General features: G+C 38.5%; 1 protein-coding gene across 3 annotated transcripts in view; it reads right to left on the bottom strand.

Annotated features, from left to right (window-relative positions):
• Positions 1-11,116, bottom strand: part of acss2 (acyl-CoA synthetase short chain family member 2) — a 37,184-nt gene extending 26,068 nt beyond the window's left edge. For all 3 annotated transcript variants that reach the window (XM_044210206.1, XM_044210207.1, XM_044210208.1), the window contains exons 1-2: positions 10,290-11,116; positions 7,938-8,133 (exon numbers count right to left, since the gene is read on the bottom strand). In XM_044210206.1, coding sequence (XP_044066141.1) covers positions 7,938-8,133; positions 10,290-10,416 — 323 coding nt within the window. In that variant the 5' untranslated portion in view covers positions 10,417-11,116. The remainder of the gene's footprint in view (positions 1-7,937; positions 8,134-10,289) is intronic.
• Between the last annotated feature and the right edge of the window lie 5 nt (positions 11,117-11,121).

The raw sequence follows: 11,121 nt of genomic DNA, 5'->3' as shown, positions 1-11,121 counted from the left end.
ATTACATCTCTGCTTCCTGTCCTTAACTGAGATACACTATAAAAATCATCTGAAAATACACCGTAAACTACTGTACTCTGCGATCAAACAGCACGACGCCTGCCAATGAATCAGCTCTGATAAGAACAAAGAAGGTCATTTCTAACAATGATTTATAACACACACATTAATTAGTCATAAAACTTGCAACAGCAGCACACGATTGACTTAACATATATTGTGAAACTATAATTGGGCAGATCGAAAAAGGTCAATAAAATAAATAAAAAAATATAGTTATCCAGTAAAGCATATAATACCATTTGCAGTGGACATAATGCTATTTGTGTTAGGAGATCAAACAAAAACAATGCACGTCTAATAACTGGATTAAGACATTTTAATACATTTTTGGCTTTAAAAAGACGATCATTTATGATATTTTCAGCTGCAGATGCCACCACAAACCTCAAACTATTTATCAGCCATCTTTGATCGATATCGCCTCGTGCTCCTGCGTAGCGCTGCAATGACTAGTCGATCAACAGGAAATTTTAAAAAAATCGGCGAAGTATTTTGATAATCTATCCATTGTTTCAGTAATGTTCTCTGGTTTTAGCTGCTTCTCTTTGTTACACATGACAGTAAACTGAATAATCTTTGGGTTTTGGACTGTTGGTCGGACAAAACAAGCAAATTAAAGATGTCAACGTTTCTTCTGAAAAATTGTGAATGGAATCTTTTCACAGTTTTTTTTGTATTTTATCGACTAAAACGATAAATCGTGAAAACAGCCTACTCCTGTACACGGCACTTTGTAAGAAACTAGTTTCTCCCAGACCTCCACGTAAATAAATTTGACTTTGTTTATTATTTTGGGGTCTGGAGTCGAGGGATCGTTATTGTTCTAGTACTGATTTTATTACACATGCTGGTGCAACATGTTTGCATGCACTTCAGTGAAGGTCATCGGACGCGTTTCTTGGCCCAGCTATCCTATCTGGAAATGTTAAGAGCGATAAGAGCATGTACTCAAACTTATAAAAACACACACACACACCTATAAATACACAACAGTAAAACCCATTTTCAACACGGGTGTGGGTTTAAATGTCAGGGACCGTTGAGGAGATCTCTCACTGTCGGACAAACACACTTTCTGTTGTATGAGGGCATCGCCAACAATAAACCAGCATGTTAGACAACCCAACAAAATGAAGAAAATTAAAAACTCAACAGCAGCAGCAGACGAGACGTCTGCCTGCATGCTTTCTGTCTCAGAGGAACAAGTCACTAACTTCTGCTTCTATCGTAGAAAAGGTTTCTGGACGCTGTTTTCAGAATCGAGACGTTTCGGCTCCCGTCCGGAAGTCATTCTCAATTGTGGAAAAAATGGGACTGAAAATGTGAAAATGACCTTTTGTCATCCACAGAAGGTCAAGACGAACATATGCTTGCTGTAGGAAAAAGTTTAAAAGACCGAAATAACCATGTTATCCTTCATCTCTAAACAGATTTTCCATGTTTCTTCTGCAAAAAATTTGATTCTAAGACATCCTGTAAACAAAATACAACTTACCTTGACATAGTGGTGAAAATGAACTTATCTCACTGAAAACAGCTTAAAGTGATTGTTTTATGTCTCTGGAATTAATATTTACAGTACTTAAATGACAGTTTTTATTACTCTAATGCATTACTCTTCTGTGGATGACAAAAAGGTCATTTTCACATTTTCAGTCCATTTTTTCCACAATTGAGAATGACTTCGAGAGCCGAAACGTCTCGATTCTGAAAACAGCGTCCAGACGACTACGACTGAAACCTTTTCTACGATCGAACACTCCTGGACGAATGAGGGACTACACCGTCTTATTTTCACAACTTCAACTTCTTCTACTACTAATATTGTGGATGTGTCTCCGTCTCTTGGAAGGCTTCAGTTGTTACTGAACATCCTGCAGGCCTCAGTCGAACGGCATCAGCCTTGTATTTCAGACTGCTGAAGTCAAAGGAATTTACTTCTTTTTATTTTATTTAACACCACAGCTGCATATGTTCTCGATATAAAGTCACGTGTTAAAACAGTTTTTGCATAATTTTGACTGGTTTCCTGGTGAGATGTGAATAGTCCCTTTGTGGTAAACACGTCCAACTGGTTAAGTTAAATGCACTAAAGTCAGACTGGATTTTGCTCACCAGTCATTTACGTGAGGAACGGGGCAAACTGACCCCGCCTCCTGATTTCAACATGATTTAACTTTGTATAGTGGGAAATATATGTAATATAATGTAATACAGTAATAACAAAAACAACTAAATTCATTACACTGATGCAAACATTATATAAAAATCCAATATTAGCGTCAAGCAAGCAAATGCTCATTGATATTCAACATTGCCCAAATTGGCCTAATACAAGATTTATTAAGATTCGATAGCATTTCATCAAATTCAAATCCACTTATCAATTATTAGGTTTACCTTTCAACATTTGTAAGTAGAGAAGGGGCATTTATTCCTTCCTTTAGGCATTTTACTCTTCTCTGTTTTACACCTGGCAGCTCTGATCAGTCAAAGAAGCTTTAAAAAAGGCCAAGTTAGTCTCCCAGAAAACAAAGTCAGCCGAGCTTTGCTGGCTTGCCGTGTCGAGAAACCCAAACATCTTGTCGAGAGCGAGGGCAGACCAACACGAGACACCCATCATTCAGAATTTAATCTTCTTCTCTGTGCAAAACGGAAGAAAACTCGGTGTGGAAGAGCGCCGTTCAGAGACGCCGAGCAACAAAGAAAACGGTGATAATGAAATGAAGGCTGTTTATTCTTCCGGGCTTAACTTGTTAAATGGCACGAAAACCTACACTTCACAATTAGAGCTCAAACTGTTAGTCGATTAATCGATTAGCTGGTCGACAGAAAATTTATTTTGATAATTTTTAAATCATTCATGTCATTTTTTTAAGCAAAAAACAGAACATTTACTGGTTCAAGCTTCTCGAATGTGAATATTTTCTCTTTGTCTTCTTTGATTATAAAACGAATAATAAACTAAACTGAATATTTCTGGACCGTTGACTTTTAAAGATGTCACCCTGAACTCTGAGAAACTGTGATTCTGTGACATTTTTCGCTAATTTTCTTACATTTTACAGACGATATGATTAAATCAGTTAATCCAGAAAATATTCTACAAATTCATCGTCATGAAAACAATTAATTACAGCCCAATTAAAAATCTAAATAATAAATTACTTAATAATAGTTAAATAATTTTAAAAATCCCAAAGTTACAAATATTTTTATGCCCAAACAAAACAAGATATTTTGTTGTATATTTAAATATGTTAATATGTTTCAGGAAACTGTCAACTGAATCAATAATTTGTCAATATTGGTTCATATTCTTTTATTGGTTGGTAAATCACTAATCACTTGTACCGATTCATAAACAAATCTATCCCTAATTTTAAGCTGCATTCTTCGACCTGTAGCCTACGTTACTTTGGACTTAAATTCTAACGATTAGTCGTTCATCACAAAATTGATCCACAACAATTCTGATAATCTATAATTGCTTAAAATAATTTTTCAAGCAAAAAATGCCAATATTCGCAGGTTCAAGCTGCGTAAATGTGCATATTTTTCTGCTTTTCTTTGTCACATATGATAGTAAATGTAATATGTTTGTGTTTGCACTGTTGGTTGGACAAAATAGCAATTTGAAGACGTCAACTTGGGCTCTGGGAACTTTATAGACTAAACAATTAACCGATTAATAGAGAATATAAGCTGCAGATTAATCTAAATGAAAACAGTTTGTTGCAGCCTTACTTTGGGACGACAGCATCATTAAAAAGTTATTTTTTAAAAGCAAAAATGCCCTAAATTCACCGGCTTTTGCGTCTGCTCTGGTTCCAAATGTGAGTATTTGCTGGTTTACTTCTATGAAAATGTCACCTTGGGCTCAGGGAAACTCCTGTGAAACAGTTTACACAACATTTTATAGATCCAACAATTAAATGGATTGATAGTAATTAATTTATCAATAATGAAAATAATCGTTAGTTGCAGCCCTACTAACTTTTCAGAGATATTCCTGCAGATAAAAGTCAGCTCAGCCACATCCATAAAGCGAGGGACACACTTTCTGGTATCGCTGCTATATTCACCATCCTCTCCCTGGATAACCCTGCTTTAAAAAGCCCCGTGTAGTCTAACTGCATTCCCCTCTGCGTCTTCAACGTTCATCTCAGTGACCGGAGGCAAGTGACACAACGAGGAAGAAGAAGAAGAAGAAGAAGAAGAAGAAGAAGAAGAAGAAGAAACAAAAAAAAAAAGGCAGAAAGGCGACTTGGAGAAGGAACTCGGGAGCGAGCGGCGGGGAAGTAAAGGGAGACGATGAAAAGAAGTGATGCTGCAGACAGAGAAGAGGCAAACAGGAACAAATGAAGGAAAGAGATGGAGCAGCGAAATGAAAGAACACGAGCAGGTTATGCGTCCTTAAAAGAGAAAGCGGAAAGTACACAGGAGCGCGACGAAACAAACTCCTCACATTACTTAAGAATGACCACTGACCCACTCTCTACCTGTGTAAGCTGGGAAAACTCAAAATATGAATATGGCGACTGCCAGACCTCAAATCAAAGCTGACACGTGATGCTGACTGGTTTTCCAGTTACTATGATTAACTTTGTAACTGATAAACAGCAGAGACGGTCTGAATGCCCAAAATCATGATTTACAGCGAAACCATGACAAGTGTCTACATTCAGATCCTGTTTAAAACTGAGACCTAACCTACATGAACACCTACACTTCTGACAGGCTGCAAACATTATGAACTTCACAGAACTGACTGTTATTTTGTCCACACCGTTAATTCCAACATGTGAAACCAAGCGAAAGAGACAGAAGAGTTAACATGCGAGACTCTCGTTTGAATCATTGGTGCTCCCAGTTGTTGTGGGACTGAACTTCCTACAAATCACCTGTCAAACCCATCACGGTGGATGGTAGAGCTGGGCGATTATTATATATTAATATTTATATTTATTTATTTATTTCACGATGTGTTTGTGTTTGCACATCGTGAAAATTGAGTTAATACAATATGCAAAAAAAAAAGGTTAAAAAAGAACATTACTCAAGTACAATTTGAGGTACTTGTACTTAATTTCAGCATTTTTATTTTCTGCGACTTTATACTTCTACTCCACTACATTTCAGGAGCAGATACTGAACTTTTTACTCCTCTTTGATAACTTCAGTTAGGCTACTGCTTTGCGAACTGAAACAAAATATAATCAACGAATAAATTCTGATGTATCATCTTAGGTTAAGATAAGATACTGCCGTTTATAAATCATTTATTAAGCAAAAATGCACATTCCAGCTTCTCAAACGTAAAGATTTGCTGCTTTTCTCTTTAAATATTATTTGATTTAGAAGTTCAGGTTGGTCAAAAGAAGCAATGCGAAGACGTCATCTTGTGTTCTTGGAAACTGCATTATTTTAATTGTCTGACTTTAAAAATGATTTAAACGATTAACCTTAAAACTAATCGATAGATTAATTGACACTAAACAATGACAATGAAACGGTTTTGCTCCCAACAATAACTGTCATAAACATGATCTTAATTACGTCTGCAACTGACAATTGTTTTTATTATCGATTACTTTGTTGATTAATGGATTAATCGTTTGGTCTATGAAACATCAGAAAACGGTGAAAAACGTCCTTGAGCCCAAGATGTTGTCACGAAATGTCGTGTTTTATCCGTCCAACACTCGTGTAATTTACTGTGTTGTTAACACAGAAAGAAATCTCCACATTTCGACAAGCTGCCATCAAATATTTGTCATTTTTCCTTGAAGAATTGCCAATAAATCAATCAACAAAATAGTTGCAGATCAATGTTATGTCTGATTCATTAGTCGACTAATTGTTGTGGCTCTAATCTTAATGCTGTGTGTGAGAATGAGTGTGTTGGGTTTGTGCCTGCATTCCTCAGCACAAGAGAAAGTTTAAAGGGGGGGGGCGCTGATGTATTTAAAGCCTCCTCTCTGTCTCCGGCTGGTTCGTGTGTGTGTGTGTGTGTGTGTGTGTGTGTGTGTGTGTGTGTGTGTGTGTTGGGGCTCTTTTTGGGGGGGTCGCCTCTCTGTGAACACAATAACAGGATTGAATACCAACAGATCGAATGAATGGAGCTGCAGTCATCCTCCCTCCTTTGTCTTTCTCCCTTTCTCACACACTTCCCTTCATCATTCCTTCTGTTCTTTCCTCCAGCTTGGTCTCCATCTCTCACACTTTGTTTCTCCCTTACAACCTGCTCATCTTCGTTTGCCACGGAAAATATTAACTTAAACCTTATTTCTACAATCGTAGAAAAGGTTTCAGTCGTAGTCATCTGGACTGATTCTGAAAACAGTGTCCAGATGACTACGACTGAAACCTTTTCTACGATAGAACACTCCTGGACGAATGAGGGACTACACCGTCTTATTTATACAACACTTTTCCAAACCTGGGGTACAAAGGGCTTCACGATAAGTTAGAAATGGTAGAATATTAATACATAGAGAGAAGAAAAGGCATCACATTTGAATAAATACACGACATAAATGCACGTGATTCATTAATAAAAACGCCTCCGGACGAATCAGAGCAATTGTGAGCATCAATGAGAATTAAAACAGTCGGAGGTGAATGAGCTGTGGTTGTTTCCATAACCTGGGAGCCGGGACAGCACCAGCTCAGTCAGCGTGACTAAACGTACACCACCCAAACTGTGTGCTGGAAACAGTTAAGAGACCTGACGGGCACGAAAGTGTTGACATTCTGCTCTTTTTCCTAAGTTAAAACAAAACAAAACAAAATCCGCAAAACGCACGGGAAACGGTATGTTGTATTTTTTGGGAGAGACGAGTCTCATCTACAGCAAGTTAAACTTCATCAGCTGAAACTGTAAAGTACACAGCACCGCCGAGCAGGGCTCGGCGAATGCAGGAAAAAAAAAATTAAATATGAACAAAGGGTCATATTTTTACGACTTCACGTGCAAGGTAGTTGAGCAGGAAAACTGCACCACCACCCGCAAGGCTTGTCATCAGTTAAGCGTGTTAAAAAGGTTATCCCACACAGCTTTGGACTTTGTAATGCCTGAATGTGCAGTTTTTAAACCACCAGCAGTGTTTTGGAGTAACGGTTTTAGGTTTTAGTCCCATCTTTGTTTGTTGTTGTGCATGAGCAAAAGGACGCAGATGACGCGATACACTGTTGTGCAAATATTCACCTGATCTACATAAAAAGAAGACAAGAAAAAGAGTTTAATGAAATCTTAAGTAAAGAGGTAAAAATGAAACACCAAATTATGGTTTATATTTGCAAGTGTCTTCATCATTTCAAGTGTTGTAAAAAAAATAAAAAAATAAATAACAACAGTAAATGTTGAGGTGGAAAGAAACGCTGCAATGAGCCGGCAAAGGCAGGGGAGAAGACGACTGCTGGCAAGTCAACACGGGTGTAGACTAAACAACGCAGGTTTCAAATTTTACACAAATTAAAAATCAGCTTTGCGAAGGAAATGCATTCAGCACGTTTGTTAAACCTCAAGGATACAAACAATCCATTTTGGGGAGTAAAACTGAATGTAAACACAAACTTTGTTGTTTCTTTACACGGAAACTTTTGTAATTTGACTGTTTCATTGGCCTGTTTGTGTTGTTTTTATTGTCACAACTCTGTTTTTGTGCTGCCTTCTTGGCCATGAATTTAATCTCTTTTATCCATCAAGTTTAATTCACTGCGGGAGCCATCGCTGCAGACATAAAAAACAACCACATACAAGAAGAGAGCTCGGTGAAACACAACCCAATGCACCTAACATGATCAGTCATAAAAACACAGCTTCATAACCACACACACACACACACACACAGAAAAAGCCTCATACTAACCAGTAGAAGGCCACTTTATCGCCGAGTTTCCTCTCGTGGACGTTGCGGTCGAGGACATTGTAGCAGATGTTGGTGGAAGCGCCTTCCATACACTTGACAAATATTTCTCCTTTGGTCACATCGAAGTTGTAGTCGAGGAACTGACCCGTGTGTTTGGTCTTCCAGAAGAAATCTTTGGCGATGTCACCCCAGAACTCTGCAGGACAGGAAGAGAGGGATCAGAGAGGGACACACATCTTCTGATAAAATAATCAACATGTTCATAGATCACACTCGGAAGACGCAGGGGCCCGTCTCAGACACATCTGTTAAGTCCTACAGGGCTCTCGTGCGTTCGTGCGTGTTTGTTTTGGTTCGTGTCAGAAGTAACAGAAAAGGAAACGAACTTATGTTGCAAATCAATGAAGAGTTTAAACCTTTAAAATATCAAAAATGACAACAAATGCCCAACAAAAAAATCACCAGAACAAAGTAAAAATGTTCCCTTCACTAAATGTAATCACTAAATATTTAAAAGGATTATATTTCATTAATTTTCACGATTGTTATCAATAGTTGGATCAACTCTGAGATTAACTGACTTATTTTTCACAGCTCAGCATTCACACAAGGGCTGCAACTAACGATTATTTTCATCATGGTGTCGATTATGTTCTCAGTTAACCGATCGATCGGTCGGTCCGCACAGTGACAGAAAGATCCTCAAACGTCTTGTTTTGACCGAGCAACAATCCAAAAACAGGAACCAAGTATTTCAGGTATTTATTTAAAAGCAGACAAAAGCAGCAAATCCTCACATTGGAGAAGCTGCAGACAATCTCTGTGCTTGAAAACATACTTTAAAGATGAATCGATTATCAAAATGAATAGATTTTGTCCAGAAAAGGTGACCAAGCACTGAATTACCAGCAGAGCTCGTGAACTTTGGAACAGCTGAATAAAGACATTGTAAATACAGAACTACCTTCTTTCAAGATACAACTAAAACAAAATTTAATTTAGCTGCTAACATTGTGACTTTGCAATACTGTCTGCAACTCGAGGTGGTTAATTATCTTCTTGCTGTAACTTTTCCCGCTCGTCAAAAATCCCTGATTTCCTTACGAGAGACTTTTATTAGGCTAGCACTGGCTGTTTATCATTAAATCGCTGTAAATCACAAAACCAATCAGCATCAGTTCATCAACTCTGGTGGATGTAATAAACGTTATGATCAAACTCCAGCTTCCACCTGCAGGAGAAACTTGTGCTGCTCTTATTACACTCTAAAGTACTTTAAACAGCCTCCACACTTCATTCGACTCATTAACAATAGCTGTACAGATACAGCGTCTCCCCCCTCCTGCCTGGTGAGTTTAGTAGAGGCACGTCCCACCCAAAGGCCACAGCGGGGAGGGGCTTCCTTATCAGAAAACCCAAAATAACCCCTTCAGTGCAGGCTGCCTGCGGGCAACAATGAGTCAAATGTCGTACTTTATATGAGGAAATACTGTATGGACAAACTTTCATGACCAATAATCTGGCAGTTATCTTCACGAGTAATCAATTAATCATTTTGTCTATAAAAATGTCAGAAAATAGTGACTAATTCCTGTTATAACTTAGTTCAGCTCAAGAGAATTCAAGTTGCTTTTTGTATTTTATTTACTATCATATGTGGTGAAGAAAAAGCATCAAATCCTCACATTTGAGAAGCTGGAACCAGCAAGTGATCAGCATTTTTATTTGAAAAATGACTAAAACAAAAAAAAAATAAAATCGATTATCAGAGTAGTTGTCAGTTTATTTTCTGTCCATCGACTAATTGATTAATGGACTAACTCTTTTCAGCTCTAGCAGGGTGCTGTTGACAGGTGGCTATTTGTAAAAAAAATAAAATAAGGGTGGAGCTATAATTAGTTGAGTAAGTTCACAATTTTCCTTGGAACAAAGTGCAACATGTAAGTGTTGAACAACTTATTCTGAGTGAAGACAAATCAAACCCAGAACAATGTTTCTTATTAATGACTTCAATTTCAAGATGATTTAATTATACTTAAGGCTTGATGTTTGTGACTAAACTTTAAACATGCAACGACTTTGCAAACACCCTTCAATAATAAACTGCCAATGCGGATGTAAGACAGGGATCTTTGCTCTGTCTGAATAACTCAGATACCTTTGGCACTGCTGAAACAACACGTGGAGGATTTCTGCTGTGTTCACTGTGGGGTTATTGCAGCTCTGTAATATTATATTTAGCTTTAACGCCGTATGGAGTCAGGTGTTGTGTTTACATTACACGAGGCAGGTGTACTCCTCAGTTAAAACCTCTGTCTTGTACTGGACTGAGGTACTATAAAGGGGACTTACCATCGGGATTCTCTATGGATTTCAAGTAGAGCTCTTTATATTTATCAAAGCTGGGAATGTGAGCCTCCTTCTTCCGGTCTCCAGACCCGTGGAAGACGTCTTCCTTCGGCGCTTTGTCGGGAATCATCTCTTGAAACGTTTCTTTGACTCTTTCCCAAGTGAACAGAAAAGAGACGCTACCAGACCGGTTCCGTGAGATAGCGATCGAAATATCGCTAATAGATGCTTTCACAGATAATCAATATCAGCACTGCAGGAAGAAGGCGAAGAGGCTGCACAGACCCCCTTCAGCTGCAGGAGCAAGCAGCACAATGGAGCAATGCAGCTGCGGGGCTGGTTAGGTGCTAGCTAGCAGGCTAGCAGCAAAGTTCATTCAGACTTCCTTGTTTTGCAGGATGGTTTTTGTAGCTTTTTTTAAATTAAAACGGTGCGTGCAAACGCCGCGTTTGGACCCGATACGTGCAGCTACCTATTGTAAAATAAAATCCAGGTCTGTTTTGGTGCAGCTCCGAGTGGATCTCTTCGTTTCTGACGGTAAAGTCCTGCACGGACGGACACGGGTGAGTGGGTGACCTGCTAAGCTAACAGGCTAAGCTAGCTCACTCCAGTAGAACAGGAAAACGAGCGAGATGCACCGAGACGAGGGCCTTCTGTTTCAGCTGTACGGACTTAATGTCTTTTTAAATGTCAGATTAAAAGCGTCCTTTCAGTCAGCAGAGCGTGTTTCATGCTGTCCGGGACAGCGAAGGTGAACTGTTTTCGTCCCAGCGGTGACAGTTGTTGTTGCCTCTTCTTCTTCTTCTTCTTCTTCTTTTGCTTCTTCTTCTTCTTC

Source organism: Siniperca chuatsi, linkage group LG10 (assembly GCF_020085105.1).
Source record: "Siniperca chuatsi isolate FFG_IHB_CAS linkage group LG10, ASM2008510v1, whole genome shotgun sequence".
Lineage (NCBI taxonomy): Eukaryota > Metazoa > Chordata > Actinopteri > Centrarchiformes > Sinipercidae > Siniperca > Siniperca chuatsi.
Note: the sequence above shows the minus strand (reverse complement) of the source record. Positions and strands in the feature narration are given on the sequence as shown.